Source organism: Hemiscyllium ocellatum, chromosome 7, assembly GCF_020745735.1.
Source record: "Hemiscyllium ocellatum isolate sHemOce1 chromosome 7, sHemOce1.pat.X.cur, whole genome shotgun sequence".
Taxonomy (NCBI): Eukaryota; Metazoa; Chordata; class Chondrichthyes; order Orectolobiformes; family Hemiscylliidae; genus Hemiscyllium; species Hemiscyllium ocellatum.
The window spans coordinates 6031596-6053216 of record NC_083407.1 but is presented as its reverse complement, the minus strand read 5'-3'; the positions used below and the strand labels follow the sequence as shown (position 1 = coordinate 6053216).

The following is a 21621-nucleotide window of genomic DNA, read 5'->3' as shown; positions in this document are numbered from 1 at the left end:
GTATGGGCAGAAAGTGAGAGGTTAGCACACTCCATCAGACAGGCCAGCAACACCCCTCCACCAGCACGACCTCTGGGCTGGGGTCTGGCAAGCTCAGTTGGCCGGATGTCTGACTTGTAATGCAGAGCGCCAACATCACTGATTCAATTCTCGCCCTATCTGAAGTCAATGCAAAGACCTTCGTTCCTCAATCTCACTCTGTGCCTGGAGATGTAGTAACCCTCAGGTTTAACCCCTCACCCCCACCTCCAACTGTTATGTCTCTCTCTCTCCCCCTCTCTACAATGAGAGACCAGCCAATGGCCTTCAGGGAACGAGGACAGTCATCACTCAGTGGGAGCAATGTCACTGGACAAACAATCCAGGCATCCCCCCCTCCCTGCCCAATTGGAACATGGGTTCCAAATCCCACCACGGCAACTGGTGAAATTTAAATTTAACAACCAAGAATCTACGATAGTCACCACAGAAACTATGTCTTGGGACTATAAGGAATAGGAACAGGAGTAGGCCATTCAGCATCTGTTCCTCCATTCAATAGGATCATGGCTGATCTGACATTTCTCATGTCCACTTCCCTGCCCTTTCCCAGTAACCCTTGATTCCCCGACTGATCAAGGATCTCTCCATCTCAGCCTTCCATATACAGAAGGACTCTGCCTCCACAGCTCTCTGTGGTAAGGAGTTCCAAAGACTCCCAACCCTCTGAGAGAAGAAATTCCTCCTCATCTCAGTCTTAAATTGGTGCTCCTTTACTCTGAGGCTGTGCCCTCTGGTCCTGGACTCTCCCATGAGGGGAAACACCCTCTCAGCATTGACCCTGTCAAACCCCTTAAGAATCTGGTATGTTTCAATGAGATCACCTCTCAATCTTTTAAACTCCCAGTAAGTACAGTCCCAACTTGTTTAACCTTAGCACATACAATAATCTCTCCATAGCAGGGATCATCCGAGTGAATCTTCTCTAAACTGCCTCCAATGAAATGAAATCTTTCCTTAGGGCAGCACGGTGGCTCAGTGGTTAGCACTGCTGCCTCACATTGGCAGGGTCCGGGTTTGATTCCAGCCTTGGGAGACTGTCTGTGTGGAGTTTGGACATTCTCCCCATGTCTGCATGAGTTTGCTCCGGTTTCCTCCCGTAATCCAAAGATGTGCAGGTCAGGTGAATTGGCCATGCTAAATTGCCCATAGGGTTAGGTTCATTAGTCAGGGGGATGGGTCTGGATGGGCTACACTTCAAAGGGTCGGTGTGGACATGTTGGGCCGAAGGGCCTGTTTCCATACTGTAGGGAATATAATCTAATCTTAAGTAAGGGACCAAGCCTGCTCACAGTGCTCCTGATGTGGTCTCCCCATCACCTTGTACAGTTTGCAGTAAGACTTCCCTACTCTTATACTCCAACTCCCCTGAAATAAAGGCCAACATTCCATGAGCCCTTCCTGATTACCTGCTATCTCTGTGTCCTAGATTTCTGTGTTTTGTGTCCAAGTCTCCCCTAAGTCCCTTTGTGTTGCAGCTTTCTGCAGTTTCTCTCCAGTTAAATAATACTGTTTTTTATCCTCCCTTCCAAAATGAACAACCTTACATTTTCCCACAATGTAGTCCATATGCCACCTCTTCACCCACTTATTTAACCTATCAGTATCTCTCTGTAAATTGTGTTTTTCCTGATGCTTTATTCTTTTCCAGAGAAAATTGGAAATGATGAACCTATGGATGATGAGGATACGATCTTGCGGAAAATGAGGCTGTTATCTGACTATTATGATGTGCATCAGGAGATCGGGAGGTGAATGACACAGAGCGGCAGGGACATAACACTAAGGGCTGTGGGTGGTGGGGTGAAGGGGTGGGGATGGGATATTTTCAATTTTAAAATCAGTTCTACTGCTCCGGCTAATTAGAACAGAGGAATAACACTTGTGAAATTTCTCAATCAAAGACTGAATGATCCATGAAGGTTTATTTATTATTTTCACAGACTATGCGTATTGAGTCATAGAGTCATAGAACACAGAAACAACTCGTCCATGCCAACCAGATACCTTAACCTAATCTCGTCCTATTTGCCAGCACACGGCCCATACCCCTCTAAACCCTTCCTATTCATATACCCATCCAGATACCTTTTAAATGATGTAATTGTACCAGCCTCCACCACTTCCTCTGGCAGCTCATTCCATACTCGCACCACTCTCTGCATGAAAAAGTTGCCCCTTAGATCCCTTTGAAACTTTCCTACTCGCCTTAAACCTATGCCTCTAGTTCTGGACTCCCCATCCCAGGGAAAAAAAACCTTGGCTATTCACCCTATCCATGATCCCTCATGATTTTATGCACCTCTATACGGTCACCCGTCAGCATCTGAGGCTCCAGGAAAAAGAATCCCAGCCTATTCAGCCTCTCCCAATCACTCAAACCCTCCAGTCTCAATAACATCTTTGTTATCTTTCCTACACTCTTTCCAGTATTCTTCCTATAGCAGGGTGACTAGATTTGTATACAGTACTCCAACTTCCCCTTGGCTTCCCCAAGGTCCTGCACAGCCACAATGTGACGTTCCAACTCCTGTATTCAATTCTCTGACTGTCAAAGGCAAGCATGTCAAACATTACCTTCACCACCCTGTCTACCTGTGATGCCACATTCAAGGAACTATGTATCTGCACCCCTAGGTCTCTCTGTACAACAACACTGCCAGGGTCCCATCATTAACTGTCTAAGTCCTGTCCTGGTCTGTCTTACCAAAATGTCTTACCTCACATTTATCTCCATTAAACTTCATCTGCCACTGCTTGGCCCATTGGCCCACCTGATCAAGATCTTGTTGTACTCTGAGATAATCTTCTTCACTGTTCACTACACGTCTGATTTTGGTGTCATCTACAAACTTACGAACCATATCTCCGATACTTTCATTCAAATCATTTATGTGAATGATAAACAACAGTGGGCCCAGCCCAGATCACTGCGGAATACCTCTGGTCACAGGCCTCCAGCCCGAAAAACAACTTTCCGCCACCACCCTCTTGCTCCGACACAGCCAATTTTGTATCCAATTGACTAGCTCTCCTTGGATCCCGTGTGTAGAACCTTGTCGAAGGCCTTGCACAAGTCTGTTTGTCTGTATGGATTATTGAAGAGTCTTGGAGTCATAGAGATGTACAGCATAGAAACAGACCTTTCGGTCCAACCCGTCCATGCCGACCAGATATCCCAACCCAATCTACTCCCAGCTGCCAGCACCCGGCCCATATCCCTCCAAACCCTTCCTATTCATATACCCATCCAAATTCCTCTTAAATGTTGCAATTGTACCAGCCTTCACCACATCCTCTGGCAGCTCATTCCATACACGTACCACCCTCTGCGTGAAAAAGTTGCCCCTTGGGTCTCTTTGAAATCTTTCCCCTCTCACCCTAAACCTATGCTGTCTAGTTCTGGACTCCCTCACCCCAGGGAAAAGACTTTGCCTATTTATCCTATCCATGCCCCTCATAATTTTGTAAACCTCTATAAGGTCACCACTCAGCCTCTGATGCTCCAGGGAAAACAGCCCCACCCTGCTCAGCCTCTCCCTATAGCTCAGATCCTCCAACCCTGGCAACATCCTTATAAATCTCTTCTGAGCCCTTTCAAGTTTCACAACATCTTTCCGATAGGAAGGAGACCAAAATTGCAAGCAATATTCCAACAGTGGATTAACCAATGTCCTGTACATGACCTCCCAACTCCTGTACTCAATACTCTGACCAATAAAGGAAAGCATATCAAACGCCTTCTTCACTATCCTATCTACCTGTGACTCCACTTTCAAGGAGCTATGAACCTGCACTCCAAGGTCTCTTTGTTCAGCAACACTCCCTAGGACCTTACCATTAAGTGGAAAAGTCCTGCAAAGATTTACTTTCCCAAAATGCAGCACCTCGCATATATCTGAATTAAACTCCATCTGCCACTTCTCAGCCCATTGGCCCATCTGGTCCCAAACCTGTTGTAATCTGAGGTAACCCTCTTCGCTGTCCACTAGACCTCCAATTTTGGTGTCATCTGCAAACTTACAAACTGTACCTCTTATGCTCGCATCCAAATCATTTATGTAAATGACAAAAAGTAGAGGGCCCAGCACCGATCCTTGTGGCACTCTATTGGTCACAGGCCTCCAGTCTGAAAAACAACCCTCCACCACCACCCTCTGTCTTCTATCTTTAAGCCAGTTCTGTATCCAAATGGCTAGTTCTCCCTGTATTCCATGAGATCTAACTTTGCTGATCAGTCTCCCATGGGGAACCTTGTCGAACACCTTACTGAAGTCCATATAGGTCACATCTACCACTCTGCCCTCATCAATCTTCTTTGTTACTTCTTCAAAAAACTCAATCAAGTTTGTGAGACATGATTTCCCACACACAAAGCCATGTTGACTATCCCTAATCAGTCCTTGCCTTTTCAAATACATGTACATCCTGTCCCTCAGAATTTCCTCCAACAACTTGCCCACCACTGAGGTCAGGCTCACTGGTCTATAGTTCCCTGGCTTGTCTTTACTGCCCTTCTTAAACAGTGGCACCACGTTTGCCAACCTCCAGTCTTCCAGCACCTTACCTGTGACCATCAATGATACAAATATCTCAGCAAGAGGCCCAGTAATCACTTCTCTAGCTTCCCACAGAGTTCTCGGGTACACCTGATCAGGTCCTGGGAATTTATCCATCTTTAACCATTTCAAGACATCCAGCACTTCCTTCTCTGTAATCTGGACATTTTGCAAGATGTCACCATCTATTTCCCTACAGTCTATATCTTCCATATCCTTTTCCATAGTAAATACTGATGCAAAATTTTCATTTAGTATCTCCCCCCTTTTCTATAGCTCCACACAAAGGCCGCCTTGCTGATCTTTGAATCTCCCTATTCTCTCCCTAGTTACTCTTTTGTCCTTAGTATATTTGTAAAAACCCTTTGGATTCTCCTTAATTCTATTTGCCAATTAAGGACTTGTTTTGTCCTCCTGATTTCCCTCTTAAGTATACTCCTACTTTCTTTATACTCTTCTAAGGATTCACTCGTTCTATTCTGCCTGTACCTGAAATATGCTTCCTTCTTTTTCTTAACCAAACCCTCAATTTCTTTAGTCACCCAGCATTCCTTGTACCTACCAGCCTTCCCTTTCACCCTGACAGGAATGTACTTTATCTGGATTCTTGTTATCTCATTTCTGAAGGCTTCCCATTTTCCAGCCATCCCTTTACCTGCGAAGATCTGCCTCCAATCAGCTTTTGAAAGTAATTGCCTAATACCATCAAAATTGGCCTTTCTCCAATTTAGAACTTCAACTTTTAGATCTGGTCTATCCTTTTCCATCACTATTTTAAAATGAATAGAATTATGGTCGCTGGCCCAAAGTGCTTCCCCACTGACACCTCAGTCACCTGCCCTGCCTTATTTCCCAAGAGTAGGTCAAGTTTTACACCTTCTCTAGTAGGTACATCCACATACTGAATCAGAAAATTGTCTTTTACAAACTTAAGAAATTCCTCTCCAGCTAAACACTAGGGCAGTCTCAGTTGATGTTTGGAAAGTTAAAATCCCCTACCATAACTGCCCTATTATTCTTACAGATAGCTGAGATTTCCTTACAAGTTTGTTTCTCAATTTCCCTCTGACTATTGGGGGGTCTATAATACAATCCCAATAATGTGATCATCCCTTTCTTATTTCTCAGTTCCACCCAAATAACTTCCCTGGATGTATTTCCGGGAATATCCTCCCTGAGCACAGCTGTAATGCTATCCCTTATCAAAAATGCCACTTTCCCTCCTCTTTTGCCTCCCTTTCTATCCTTCCTGTAGCATTTGTATCCTGGAACATTCAGCTGCCAGTCCTGTCCATCCCTGAGCCATGTTTCTGTAATTGCTTTGATATACCAGTCCCATGTTCCTAACCATGGCCTGAGTTCATCTGCCTTCCCTGTTAGACCCCTTGCATTGAAATAAATGCTGCTTAATTTATTAGTCCTACCTTGTTCCTGCTTGCCCTGACTGTTTGACTCACTTCTGTTCTCAGCTGTACCCGTCTCAGATTGATCTCTTTCCTCACTGTCTCCCTGGGTCTCTCTCTCTCTCTCTCTCCACCCCCCCCCCCCACCTTACTAGATTATATCCTCCCAAGCAGTTCTAGCAAATTTCCCTGCCAGTATATGAGTCCCCTTCCAATTTAGGTGCAATCCGTCCTTCTTGTACAGGTCACTTCTACCCCAAAACAGATTCCAATGATTCAAAAATGTGAATCCTTCTCCCATATACCAGCTCCTCAGCCATGCATTCATCTGCTCTATCCTCCTATTCCTGCCCTCACCAGCTTGTAGCACCGGGAGTAATCCAGATATTACTACCCTTGAGGGCCTCCTTTTTAAATTTCTACCTCACTCTCTGTAATCTCCCTTCAGAGTCTCAACCTTTTCCCTTCCAATGTCATTGGTTCCAATGTGGACAATGATCTCCTGCTGGCCCCTCTCCCCCATGTGAACATTTTGCACCCTCTCTGAGACATCCTTGATCCTGGCACCAGAGATGAAAAATGTGGTGCTGGAAAAACACAGCAGGCCAGGCAGCATCCGAGGAGCAGGAGAATCGGCGTTTCAGGCATAAGCCCTTCTTCAGGAACGTCGATTCTCCTGCTCCTCGAATGCTGCCTGGCTTGCTGTGTTTTTCCAGCACCACATTTTTAAACTCTGGTCTCCAGCATCTGCAGTCCTCACTTTCTCCTGGCACCAGGGAAACAACACACCATTCTGCTTTTTCTCTGCTAGCCACAGAAATGTCTGTCTGTACCTCTGACTACAGAATCCCCTAACACAATTGATCTCTTGGAAGCTGACGTACCCCTCGTTGCATTCCAGCAAGTCTCAATACCAGAAACTTGGCTGTTTGTGCTACATTCCCCTGAGAATCCATCACCCCCTATATTTTTCAAAACAGCATACCTGTTTGAAGTGGGTATATCCACAAAAGACTCCTCCTCTAACTGCCTACCTCTCTGACCCTACCTGAAGTTAACCTATCTATGTGACTGTATCTGAGACTTTCCCACCTTTCTATAACTGCCATCCATCACATACTGTTAGTCTTGGAGGTTTACAGCAGGAAAACAGGCCTTTCAGCCCAACTTGCCCATGCTGTCCCATTTTCACAATTAATCTAGCCCCATTTGCCTGCGTTTGGTCCCTATTTCTCCATACCTATCCCATCCAGGTACTTGTCCAAATGTTTCAGAAATGACAAAATTGTACTCGCTTCCACAACTACCTATGGCAGCCCATTCCAGACACTCACCACCCTCTGTGTGAAAACAATTGGCCCTTTAAACCTTTCGATAACCCTCCCCTCTCACTTTAACCCTATGCCCTCTAGTTTTAGACTCCCCTGTCTTGGGGAAATGTTGTTGGCTGTCTACTTTACCTATGCTCCTCATGATTTCATACACCCCTATAAGGTCACTTATACCTCTATGACCCTCCAAGGTTATATCTCTAAAAGCTTTGTTTGACCTGCTGCTTTCACCCAGACTTGCTACACAGCATGCAGTCAGTTCAATCGCTCTGTGGCTGATGGTTTGGATAGTAATGGTGTACAGGGAAATGGCAAAAAAAGCAGGAGTTCAGGGCTAGGTAATGGGCTGAATGAGGTAAAAACAATGACTGCAGATGCTGGAAACCAGATTCTGGATTAGTGATGCTGGAAGAGCACAGCAGTTCAGGCAGCATCCAAGGAGTAGCGAAACTGGGTGCTTATGCTTCACATCATAGAATAATACAGAAAAGGCTATTCGGCCCATCAAGTCTTTACTGCCATAAATATACCATGACCTAAACCAGTCCCACTTTCTCACATTAGGCCCATAGGCTTGAATGTTATGACACCTCAACAGTTCATCCAAGTACTTTTTAAAGATTCTGAAAATTCCCGCCTCAACTACTCTCCCAGGCAGTGCATTCCAGACTCTCACTACTTTCTGGGTGAAAAAGGGCTTCCTCAAATCCCTTCTAAACCTCATGCCTTTCACTTTAAAATGATGCCCCATTGTTACTGACCCTTAGACTAAGGGGAACAGCTGTTTTCTATTAATTCTGTCCTTGCCCATCATAATCACCGAACACCCCTCTAAGGTCAGCCCTCAGCCTTGTCCCACACCACTCCATCTCACCCCACTACCATATCCTCCTATTTCTTCTTCCCTTACCTTTATCCAGCTGCCCCAAATGCCCCCTGAGGGAGCCACTCCAAATTATCCACATTAAGGCCATTTCTCCTGAATTCTCAATCAGATTTATTACTGACACTTTTACTTCTATAAGTCTGTAAGATAAAGGAGCAGAATTAGGCCATTCAGTCTGAACTGTCATTCAATCATGGCTGAGATGTTTCTCAACTCCATTCTCCTGCCGTCTCCCCAAAACTTTCTTCCCTTTACTAATCAAGAACATATCTACCTCTGTCTCAAATACACTGTGACTTGGCCTCCACAGCCTTCAGCAGCAGTGAGTTCTACAGATTCCTCACCCTTTGGCTGGAGAAAGTCCTCCTCATCTCAATTCAAAAAGGTCGTTCCTTCACTGAGGCTGTGCTTTTGGGTCCTAGTCCCTGCTCCGAATGGAAACATTTTCTCCACGTTCACTCTATCCAGGCCTCTCAGTATTATAGAGTGATAGTGTCATGCAGCACAAAAACAGACCCTTCAGCCCAACTCGTTCCATGTTGGCCAGCTTTCCCAAACTGAACTAGTTTTATTTGCCTGTGTTTGACCCACATCCCTCTGAACAGATTCCCCCCACTCCACATTTTCCATCGATTACAGACCCAGAATCCTCCAAACGCTCCTCCTATCTCTGGTCTCACTCGCCCTTTAGCCCTTGAGTCAGCACCAACAATAACAGCCACAGGAGGTGCACTAATCCCAATTTCTCAAGTGGAAACATCCTTTTTAAATCCTGCCCTGTCAGATTTTTCGATCAGCTTCAAGACCTCGGTCTTCTCTTCCCTGCAGCAGTCGGTTCAGCCAACCCATGATAGTCTGAACCTCTCACTTCCTCTCCCTGCAGATAGGGGGTTGTGAGGCACTGATGCTACTGTGTGCCAGTTAGTTGTTAACCAGCATTTCTCTGTTTCGCTTCTCCGAAGGGGTGCGTTTTCGTGCATCAAGCGAGTGATGGAGAGGAGCAGCAAGTTAGACTACGCCGCCAAGTTCATCTCCTTCCGTGCTGCTCCGCGGGACGAGGCTGTGAGGGAGCTGGAGATTCTGTCCCAGCTCGATCACGAGAGGATTGTCTTCTTCCACGATGCTTTTGAGAAAAAGAGCAGCATTGTAATTGTCCTGGAGCTGTATCCTTTCACCATCCGTACTGCTCTCAGGACACAATTTCTTTCACTTCCCCACATCACCCCCCCCCCCCAATCCCCGCTTCACACAGCGCCCACTCAGAGACTGGCTCCGGGGAACCCCTTTACAAAATGTGTTGGGACCTAGTCAAGGGTACAGTGCGTGTAGGGCAACAGCAGAGTCTGACCCACAATGCCATGAGCACCACCAGGGACCCGGGCAGGGAGGTTGTCCCTGAACTTCATCAAACTCCATCCAGCCGACTGAACTAACCCCCCTCCCCCCCCCCAACCCAGAGTACATGCCTCTGGGGACAACACTTACTTTTCCACACCATTCAAGCCTGTCCCTACTTGGTCACATCTGATCCCATTATGGTTTGAATTTAATTTCCCTGTCTATTTACACTCATGTCATTGCCGTCTGAAGCTGTGGATATTAATGACAGGAACATTAGGAAGCCATTCAGCCCATCAAGCCTGCTCCATTTCTTAAACTTTATTCACTGGATGTGGGCATCACTGACCAGCTAGCATTTATTACCCATCCCGAATTTCCCAGAGGGCAGTTAAGAGTCAATCACATTGCTGTGGATCTGGAGTCACATGTAGGCCAGACCAGGTAAGGATGTAAGATTCCCTTACCTAAAGGACATTAGCGAGCCAGATCGTGTTTTCTGACATTCGACAATGGATTAATGGTCATCATTAGACTCTTTTAATCCCAATTTTCTTTTATTGAATCAAATTCCACCATCTGCTGTGGTGGGATTTGAACTTGGATCCCCGGAACATTACTTGGGTCTCTGGATTAACAGTCCAACAATAATCCCACCAGGCCAGTGCTCCCATTATTCAGTACGATCATGGCTGAGCAAATACTTCAATGTCTTTTACGTGTCCCATATCCCTGTACCTCACGGGGAATCACAAATCCATCAGTTTCTACTTTAAACACGTTCAAAGACAACAGGCACAGCACTCTGTGGTGCAGAATTCCAAATTGGAGTAAAAGAAAATTCTCACCTCAGTCCAAAGTAACACCTCCTTATTTTTAAATTGTGACCCAAGTTCGAGACTCCCCAACCAGGGGAAATACCTTCCCTGTCTGTCCCTTTCAGTATGTCAAGGGGATTCTTTGAAAATTTAAGGAATACAGGTCCAGTTTTCCCAATCCCTCTTCAGTATTCCAGCACTTTCCCCGTCACGTGACTGACCAAGATCTTTCCTGCCCTTACTGTCCTTCGTTATTGTGCACCGGAAGGATTTACAGACTGAATCTCACTGTGCTGTGAATGTGCCTTCCTGGTTCTGAGCGAGGCTTGAACCCAGATATTCTGGGTCAGAAGTCACACGACACCACACTACAGTCCAACAGGTTTATTTGAAATCACAGGCTTTTGGAGCATTGCTCCTTTATCAGGTGATGTGGTGGGATGAGGGTGCTGGGGGAGAAAGTGCAGTGATGGCACAAGTGATAGAGATGTGGAGCTCCCTTCCTCAAATAGTGGTCAATGCTAATTCAGTTGTTAAATTTAAATCTGAGATAGGCTTTTTCTTACTAAGTAAGGGTAGCAAGGGATATTGACCCAAGGCAGGAATATAGAGCAAGGCCACAGATCCTATAGAATGGTGGAGCAGCATCGATGGGCTGAATTGCCTACTCCTGTTCCTATGTTGAAAAGTGAGAATAAGTGGAAACTAGAAAAGACATCAGGCAGATCAGAGGGAGAGGTATCAAATCAGCAACTCAACCAATACCAGCCATGTTCCATATCGTCAGTGATAGGGAGCTTTACCCTCTATCTAACCCCGTGCAGTCCCTGTCCTGGAAGTGTTTGATGGGGGACAGTGTAGAGTGAGTTTTATTTGATACTGCAGTCCTCAGGCCTTTTAACAGTAAATGCGGAGTCTCTGCATCCTAATGGCATGACCTGATACAGTCTGATGTAGGATTGTATACTGTGTGTGGTGTGTAGGTGAGTGTGTGTGTATGTGTGTGTGAGAATGTGAATCTGTGTGTGTGTTATTGTGTGGAGAGTGTGTGTGTGTATGTGTGTGTGGTGATTGAGTGTGTTCCTGCCGGAATAGCAGCGGGTTTCTGATCTTGTTCGTTCTGAGGAACGGCAGGTCTCTCTCTCTCTCTCTCTCTCTCTGTCTCTGCCTTGACTAGGACTGTAGCTGTGCTCAGGAGGAGCTGTTTGATCGCTTGGTGAAGAAACCCAACGTCTTGGAAACAGAGGTAAGTCTGAGGCTCAGTCCCCACGCACCTCAATCTGTCAAAAAGCACAGTAGCCCATCCTAAACTGTGCTCATCCCGAGTCTTTCACCTTGTGTCCGATGGGGAATAATGTTTGCTTTTATGAAGGGTTTACTGATTAGTCAGACTTGCATTGATAATAGTGCCTTTCATGACCTCAGGTTGTCTGAAAGCAGTTAACATTCAGTGAAGTACTTTGATACAGTATTGTAGTTGTGCTATATGGATTCAACTGTCTAGCATGGTAGCAATATCTCTGAATTCATAATCCACAGAGCTGTTCTGGAACACTGGTTCAAATCTCGCCATGGCCAACTTAACTTAACACTAGGCTTAGTAATAGTGACCATGTAACCATTACCAGTCTCCTGTGGATCTGGCCTATATCTGACTACAGACTCTTGCCTACTGTCTGAAATGTCCGAGCAAACCACTCCGTCTCAATAGACAGTCTTAATAAAGGAATGAAAGTCAGCCAGACACTGCACTGTTGACCCTGCAAAGTCAGACTGAGCAACAGCAGTGGAAGGGGTTCCCAAATTTGGGAGAGCTGTCTCACAATGTGTCACACACTGAATTGTACCAAATACCACCACCATTTTCCCAACCCCACCGGCAGGACAGACCCAGCAGAGGTGGCAGCACAGTGGGGAAACGTCAGGAGGGCGTTGTTCCAGGAATCCCCAACATTGACTCCAGACCCCATGAAGTCTCATGGCTTCAGGTTAAACATTGGCAAGGAAACTTCCTGCTGATTACCATGTACTGTCCTCCCTCAGCTGAGGTACTCCTCTATGTTGAACAACACTTAGAGGAAGCACTGAGAGTGGCAAGGGCACAGAGTGTACTCTGGGTGGGGGATTTCAATGACCACCACCAACAGTGGCTCGGCAGCAGCATTAATGATTGAGCTGTTTGGGTCCTAAAGGACATTGCTGCTAGAGTAGATCTGCGGCAGGTGGTGAGGGAACCAGCAAGGGGGAAAAACAGACTTGACCTCATCCTTACCAAGCTGCCAGCTGCAGATGCATCTGTCCATGACAGTATCGGTTAGAGTGACCACCGCACAGCCCTTGTGGAGACAAAGTCCCACCTTCATTTTAAGAATACCCTCTATCGGGTTGCGTGGCACTATCACCGTGCTGAAAAGGACAGACTTCAAACAGATCTAGTAACTCAAGACTGGGCATCCATGAGGCACTGTGGGCCATCAACAGCAGCACAACTGTACTCCAGCACAATCTGTAATCTCTTGGCCTGGCATATCCCCCACTCAACCATTACCATCAAGCCAGGGGATCAACCCTGGTTCAACCCTGGTTCATGCAGTAGGGCATGCCAGGAGCAGCACCAGATGAAGCACTGCCAAACAGCTTAAGCAGCCAATGACAGACAGAACTAAGCGATCCCACAACCAATAGATCAGATCTAAACTCTGCAGTCCTGCCACATCCAGTTGTGAATGGTGGTGGACAATTAAACAACTCACTGGAGGAAGAGGCTTTACAAACATCCCTATCCTCAATGATGGAAGAGCCCAGCACATCAGGGCAAAAGATAAAGCAGAAGCTTTTGCAGTAATCTTCAGCTTCTGCAAAACCAGAGTGGATGATCCATCTCAACCCCCTCCAGCAGTCCCCAGCATCACAGATACCAGTATTCAGCCAATTCGATTCACTCTGTGATATCAAGAAACAGTTAGAGGCACTGGATACTGTAAAGGCTACGGACCCTGACAACATTCCAGCAATAGTACTGAAGATGTGAGCTCCAGAACTTGCCTCTCCCCTCGCCAAGCTGTTCCAGTCCAGTTACAACACTGGCATCTACCCGACAATGTGGAAAATTGCCCAGGTATGTCCTGTACATAAAAAGCAGAACAAATCCAACTCAGCCAATTCCCGCCCCATCAGTCTACTCTCGATCATCAGTAACGTGATGGAAGGTGACATCAGTAGTGTTATCAAGCAGCACCTGCTCAGCAATAACCTGCTCAGTGACGCCTAGTTTGGGATCCCCCAGGGTCACTCAGCTCCTGACCCCATTACAGCCTTGGGTTAAACATGGACAAAAGAGCTGAATTCCAGAGGGGAGGGGAGAGGGACTGCCCTTGACATCAAGGCTGCATTCGACCAAGTGTGGCATCAAGGAGCACTGGCTAAACTGGAATCAATGGGTATTGGGGACAAACTCTCTGCTGGTTAGTCATACCTGGATCACAGGGAGATGGTCATGGTTGTTGGCAGTCAGTCATCTCAGCTCCAGGACATCTCCGCAGGAGCTCCTCAGGGGAGTGTCCTAGGGCCAACCATCTTCAGCTGCTTCATCAATGACCTTCCCTCCATCATAAGGTCAGAAATAGGGATGTTCACCGATGATTGCATAACCTGCAGCACCATTCATGATTCCTCAGATACCGAAGCAGTCCATGTTTAAATGCAACAAGAACTGGACAATATCCAGGCTTGGGCTGACAAGTGGCAAATAACATTTGTGCCACACAAATGCCAGGCTATGACCAACACTAATAAGAGACAATCTAATCACCATCCCATGACATTTGGTGATGTTACCAACACTGAATCCCCAAATTCAACACCCTGGGGGTTACCTTTGACCAGAAATTCAACTGGACTCACCACATAAACACAGTGTATACAAGAGCAGGTCAGAGGCTAGGAAATTAAGGTCCCACAAATATCCATGTAAGAATGATTAGTTATCTGTTTTTGTTTCTCTTTGAGTTTAAAACAATGGCTAACCCTCCTATTCTTCGTTAAAATAGTGTTTATGTGATGGTTTGCATCGACCTGATGAAATTTCAGATTAACCTCTCACCCCAGAGATAGTATCTCCCACGGTGCAGCATTTCCTGTGAATGGCATTAGGAATGGCAGCTGGAATTTACCCTCCAATTTAAGAAGTAGGTGTGAACTCAGGATCCTCTCCATCAATGGCATTAACTGCCACTGGGTAGTTAGAGTACATTTTGAGGTGTCCATTCACATTCTGAACGTGTACAGTCATCGACAATTCCTAAGGTAGATGTTTAGTCTTTTATTGCTCTTTAATTCATTCTCAGGAACAAATGGAGTTCAGATTCCCAAAGTGCCCCCTGTGAGATTTGAACCGACTGTGACCTGGCATCAGTGTATTTGGTCCAGTGAGTCTCTGAGAGGTCAGGCAGGGTAGGGCAGAGCAGGGTGGGGTCATTGCTTTGTATCATCAGTGACTAACTGAGATCTCCCTTCTCTAGCTGCGATTATATATCCGTCAGATTCTGGAAGGTCTCAGCTATCTCCATCAGAACAACATCCTTCATCTGGACATTAAGGTAATCCTGTTCATTCCTCCTCCATTCAACTTGTTCAGGAGTTAGTATGGTGCGTCTCCAGCTCACACTGACCCCTGGGCTTCACTAATGCACTCCCCTCCAGCTCAAACAATGTCAGTTGATCTATTATGGCTTGTCAGAAGTGTTTGTGATGTTATCATCCTGTGATTTGGATTCCCCTCTCCCTGTCTCCTACTCAACTGCACAATCCCTGTCACCCCCATTTCCCCTCTCCCCCCCCGCAGTCTCCCCCTCTCTCTCCCACCTTCTCCCCCTCATCCCTCTCTCACTCCCCCTCTGTTTCCCCCTGTCTCCCCCTCTACCCTGTATCCCTCCTCCCCCTCCCCATCATCGCTGTCTCTCTCTCTCTCTCTTTGACCCTTTGGCTTGTCTCCCCCCTCCCTATAATCTGTCTTCTTCCCCGTCTCTACCCCCCCCACCCCTCTGACCTGTCTCCTCCTCTCTCCCAATATCCCCCCTCTCCCCCAACTCTCTTTCTCTCTCCCCCACCCTCTGGCCTGTCACCCACTGTCCTCCTGTCTCCCCCTCTTCTCCCTCCCCCCGTTTTCTGCTCTCTCACTGTCTGTATCAGTCCACTTTTCTACTGTTGCCTGTAACCGAGTTTTCGAATGTTTCAACTTGTTTCTCATTCTCCATATGCTACTTCTTCACACTTCTCTTTCTCTATCTCTGTTTGTCAGTAACTACCAGTCAGTCTTTGCTTCTGCCTGCCTGTCACTCTCCCTTTGTCCTGCTCTTTCCCTGTCTGTCTCTCTCCTTCTGTCTGTTTCCACCCTCCCCCCCCCTGCCACCCTCTGTCAACCATGCCAGCTATCCTGAAATTAAACTCCGGAATTCAAAAGTGTAAGCATTGAAATGAAATCCCTCTCTCTGTTATTTTAGGACATTTAACCCAGTTCGGAGTATTTATAGACTGAATGACCCAGAACATTACAGCTAATCCTGTGGTCCTCCTGTAGTCTCAGGGGACAGTGTAAGACGGTGCACACTGCTCCTGCAACTGTACTGACAGCAGTCTGCTCCAGCCTCAGCAGATCAGGCTGTGCCCTTCAGTTTGGTCAGTCCATCACAGTATCCACTCCCAGTCAATGTACAGACCCTGGGCTGGAAGCTAATTCAGGCCTCTTGATCACTGTACATGCCAACTTCCCACCCCTGAGGGAGTCGCACTCAGCACACACCAATCAAAAACAAATTGTTTATAAAGAACTGTACAAAGAGGTAAAAGAAATGCAGAAAGATTCACAGGAGCAAATTAAGCAAATGAGATACTGAGTCATTAGGTATTATTCTCATAACTTCTTAAAGCAACCTCTCAAAGGAAGCAAATGTGTGTTTGGAGTAGGCCATTCAGTCCCTCATTCCCAGAACATCATTCTATAAAATGATGGCTGATCTAATTACTCCACATTCCCAGCCAACCTGATAACCTTTCAACCCCTTTGTTAATGAAATATCGATCCTTCTCATGCCTAGAAATATTCAAGGACTCTGCATCCACTACCTGTTCAGGATGATTATTTAAAGGAATCCAAGGAATCATTTTCCGGTTTAGACGGACAGCCACTTACTTTGAAACAGTGACCGCCCATCCCTCCCGGTTCCAGGAAGAAGGCGAGAGGTGTAGGCAAAGAATTGCACAGCTTGGGGTCTAGGTAACCAAAGGCACAGCCGCAAGTGGCATAACAAAGGAACCCGATAAAGCCAGATCTAGAATATCACGGTGGGAGGAGGGGCCTGAGGATCTGGAGGAGATTACAGAGACAGATAGGAGCAAGGTCTTGGAGATTCCCAAAACAAGGAAGGGAATATTAAAGTTGGAGATTGCTGAAAACAAATGTATTTTGTCAAAACTTGTACTCGTCAGGAGGACAATTTGCAAGAATTACCAGAAGATGTCTCCCTCTGCAAAACATTAAACCAAGCATGATTTCTTTTCTCTTGCTTGACTGTCCTGCAGACTGCTCCTAAAGGCCTTTTCACACTGAATGGCTTGTTTTTCTCTGAAATAACCTGCCCACTCTCTAACCTTCCAGATAGTTCCGTCTGTCTTCTTCAAAAGAAACCTCTATTTGTCTTCCTGTATCACAGGTACTTAGAGTCAGAGTCATAGAAATGTACAGCACGGAAACAGACCTTTTGGTCCAACTTGCCCATTCCGACCTGACTGTCCCTATTAGGCCATGTTTTTCCAAAAGTGCTAAATCCCATCCCTAAGAATTCTGTCCAGTAACTTCCCAGCCACCATGGTGAGACTCACCATTCAATAGTTTCCTGGATTATTCCCATTTCCGTTCAAGATGAAAGTCATAGAATCATAGAGATGTACAGCACAGAAACAGACCCTTCGGTCCAACTCTTCCATGCCGACCAGATATCCCAACCCAATCCAGTCCCATATCCCTCCAAACCCTTTCTATTCATATACCCATCCAAATGCCTCTTAGATGTTGCATTTGTACCAGCCTCCACCACTTCCTCTAGCAGCTCATTCCATGGTGGCACAGTGGTTAGCACTGCTGCCTCACAGCACCAGAGACCCGGGTTCAATTCACACCTCAGGCAACCGTCTGTGTGGAGTTTGCACATTCTCCCCGTGTCTGCGTGGGTTTCCTCCGGGTGCTCCGGTTTCCTCCCACAGTCCAAAAATGTGCTGGTTAAGTGAATTGGCCATGGTAAATTGTGCCCATAGTGTTAGGTGAAGGGGTAAATGTAGGGGAATGAGTCTGTGTGGGTTGCTCTTCGGAGGGTCGGTGTGGACTTGGGCCGAAGGGCCTGTTTCCACACTGTAAGTAATCTAATCATACATGTACCACTCTCTGTGTGAAAAAGTTGCCCCTTAGGTCTCTTATATCTTTCCCCTCTCACCCTAAACCTATGCCCTCAAGTTTTGGACTTCCCCAACCCAGGGAAAAGACTTTGTCAATTTATCCCATCCATGCCCCTCATAATTTTGTAAACCTCTAGATCCAGTCTATCCTTTTCTATCACTATTTTAAAACTAATAAAATTATGCTCCCCCACTGACACCTCAGTCACTTGCCATGCCTTATTTCCCAAGAGTAGTTCAAGTTTTGCACCTTTTGTAGTAGGCATATCCACAGACTGAGTCAGAAACTTTTCTTGTACATATTTAACATTTTCCTCTCCTCAACCCTTAACAGTATGGCAGTCCCAGTCTACATTTGGAAAGTTAAAATCCCCTACCATTACCACCCTATTATTCTTACAGAGAACTGGGATCTCCTTACAAATTTGTTTCCCAATTTCCCTCTGACTATTAGAAGAACAACATGAGCTACTCGCTAGTTCTCTGGGACCTCTCCGTTGCCTAGCGAGGATATAAAGATCTTGGTCAAGGCTCCAGCAGTCTCCTCTCATGCCCATCTCAGTAACCTGGGTTAGATACCATCAGGCCCTGGGGACTCATCCGCCTTAATGCTTTTCAAGAGATTCAACACCAGTTCTTTCTTGATCTAAAAATGCCCTAGCATATCAGTATGCTCCACACAAATCTTACTATCCTCCATATCCTCCTCCTGGGTGAACACTGACGTAAAGTATTCATTTAGGATCTTATCCACATCCTCTGCCTTCAAGCATAAGTTCCCTCCATTATCCTTGAGTGATCCCACCTTCTCCCTAGTTACCCTCTTGTTTTTAGTGTCCATATAGAATGCCTTGGGGATTCTCTTTGACCTTACTTGTCAAAGTAATTTCATGGCCCCTTCTTGTTCTCCTGATTCCCTGCTTGAGTACTTTCCTACTTATATTCCTCATGGGCCCTGTCAAATTTTAGCTTCCTAAACCTTATATATGCTTCTTTCTTCCTTTTGACTAAATGCACATCCTCCCTCACTATCCAAGGGTCCCTTACCCTTGCCCTCCTTACTGGAATATGCCGGTCCTGAACTCTGAACAGCAGGTCTTTAAACAATTCCCACATGTCAGATATGGACTGATAACAGCTTCTCCCAATGAACACTCCCTACCTCCTGCCCATTACTGGTGTAATATGCCCTCCCATAACTTGGCCCCAGTTCCTGACTTATCCTTGTTCATAGCTAGCCTAAAAGTGTTTCCAAAATGATCTCGCACTGTAAGGTCAGTCTCCTGGTCAGGCTCATTAGCCAATACAGGGTCCAGTATGGCCCCCTCTCTAGTTGGACTATCCGCATACTGTTTCAAGAAACCCTCTTGGGTACACTGAATAAATTCTACCCCATCTAAGCCTCTCACTGTAAGGGAGGCCCAGTCAATATTGGGAAAGTTAAAGTCACCCACTATGACAACCCTATTGTTATTAAATCTTTCCATAATCTGCTGAAATATTTATCCCTTAATCTCTCAGTGGCTATTGGGATGACCTATGGTACAATCCTATCAGAGTGATTACACCCATCTTATTTTTGAGCTCTATCTATCAAAACCCCCCCATCTGCATTCACCTATCACCATCCCACCCACTTTTCCCCCGGCTCCCCCTGCCCCGACCCCCCACCATTTCTCAGCTCACTTCCCCCTCCCCAGTCCTGATGAGGGATCCTGACCTGAAACATTGACTCCCCTACTGCTCTAGTGCTGCCTGACCGACTGTTCCTTTTGCAGTCCTTACTATCCTCATACTGCCTCAGTGGATGAACCCTCCAGTATGTCCTCTCTCTGAGTGCAGACGTAACATTAATAATGCAGCTCCTCCACCTCTTTTACCTTCCTCTCTCTCTCGTCTCAAACAACAAAACTCTGGAACATTGAGCAGCCAGTCCTTTCCCCCTCTCAGCACAGTCTCTGTAATGGCCACAACATCATAGTCCCAAGTACTGATCCAGGATCTCAGCTCATCTACCTTACCTACAATACTCCTTGTGTTGAAATAAACACACTTCATTCCATTCATACCATTGTGTTCATTCACCTGTCTCTGTCCTTCCTTCCTGATTTTCCTATCCTAGCATCTACTTAATCCCACCACTTGCTGACCTGCTGCTCTGGCTCCCAGCCCCCTGCCACTCTAGTTTAAACCCTCCCGTGTAGCACATGTGAACCGCCTTGTAAGGATATTGGTTCCCCTCCAGTTTAGGTGCAACTCCTTCCTCTGGTACAGTTCACCCCTGCCCCAGAAGAGGTTCCAATGATCTAAGAATCTGACACCTTGACCACTGTACCAGCTCCTTCGCCATGCATTCATCTCTCCTATTTTCCTATTTCTAAACACACCAGCACTATTGTCTCAATCACCTTCTCAACCTCTCCCCTCATCTGAGGCATGGTGACCCTCAGGTTGAACCACCATCAGTCATCTCTCTCTAATGAGAGAGAAGCTGAGAGTGACTTTACCTTGACCTCTATCCTCAACCAAAACCAACCAAACTCAACTTTGGGATGAATAATTGATCTTGTATCCATTGCTATCTGTGAGTTTGTAAAGTTCTTCCCATTCCATAAGCAAACTGGTTGAACAGGAAGTTTTGACCCAGAGCTGGATAAACCGTTGAAGGGATAAAGTTTCAGGGCAATGGGCAAAAGAGCGGGTAGATGTTTCAAAGGGCTGGCAGTAACACAGTAACAGCTTCTTGGATGCTGTTGGATTCAATCACCATCCCTACCTCCCTCCCTTTCTTTGTCCTTGCAGCCAGACAACATCCTCATGGCAGACACGACCAGCGAGAGCATCAGGATCTGTGATTTCGGGAATGCTCAGGTGATGACTCCGGACACACCGCAGTTCTGTCAGTTCGGAACTCCTGAATACATTTCACCAGAGATCATCAATCAGGAACCAGTCTCCAACGTTACCGATATCTGGTATGCAACATCATCGCGATGGAAGGGAGAGAGTGATGGAGTGATGGAGGGAGGCAGCGAGTGAGTAAGGCAGCAAGCAAAGGGAGTGAGAGAAGGAAGGAGTGAGTGAGTATTGGGAGTGGGCAAGGGCGTGAGTGAAGGAGGCAGCAAATGAGTGAGTGAGGGAGTGAGTGAAGGAGTAAGCAAGTGAGTCTGTGAGGGAGGGAGTGAGTGAGTCAATGAGGGAGGGAGTGAATGAACGAGTTGATGAGGAAGGGATGGAGTGAGTCAGTGAGGGAGGGAAGGAGTCAGGGAGGAAGTGAGTGAGTCAGTGAGGAGTGAGTCAGTGAGGGAGGGAGTGAGCAGTGAGGGAGGGAAAGAGTCAGCGAAGGGGGAGGGAGTGAGTGAGTCAATGAGGGAGAGAGGGAGGGAGGAAGTAAGTGAGGGAAGGAGGGAGGGAAGGAGTCAATGAGGCCTGGACACCAGTTGGTCTAATCCCAGAAACTGCATTTTTACATTAAAAAGACAGCTCTGCATTGATGTACCCTCCCACACTGTACAGAAGAGCCAGTGAAATATTTTCGAAATGTTAGAATTCAGGAAAAGGCATCAGCCAGTATGTCACCCAGCAAGTGGGATCATCTGCTTTGAGGGCTGGGTTTTGGCTGGGACATGGGGAGATCTCTCCTGCTCTTCTTCCAGTTATTGGTCACCTTTTATGATCACTGAGAGACGGCAGACAGAGCTTCAGTTTATTATCTCCCCTGAGAGATGGTGCCTCAGACAGTGCAGCACTCCTAGTGCTGCTCAGAGATTGTCAACCACATTTACCATATATTCACTT

The 21621-nt window shown here is 46.4% G+C and overlaps 1 protein-coding gene across 1 annotated transcript in view; it reads left to right on the top strand.

The window, feature by feature from the left end:
- Positions 1–21621, top strand: part of spega (striated muscle enriched protein kinase a) — a 198003-nt gene that overhangs the window by 99958 nt on the left and 76424 nt on the right. The window contains exons 19-23 of the mRNA XM_060827721.1: positions 1691–1790; positions 9181–9381; positions 11560–11620; positions 14895–14972; positions 20626–20798. Of these exons, the coding sequence (XP_060683704.1) occupies positions 1691–1790; positions 9181–9381; positions 11560–11620; positions 14895–14972; positions 20626–20798 (613 nt within the window). The remainder of the gene's footprint in view (positions 1–1690; positions 1791–9180; positions 9382–11559; positions 11621–14894; positions 14973–20625; positions 20799–21621) is intronic.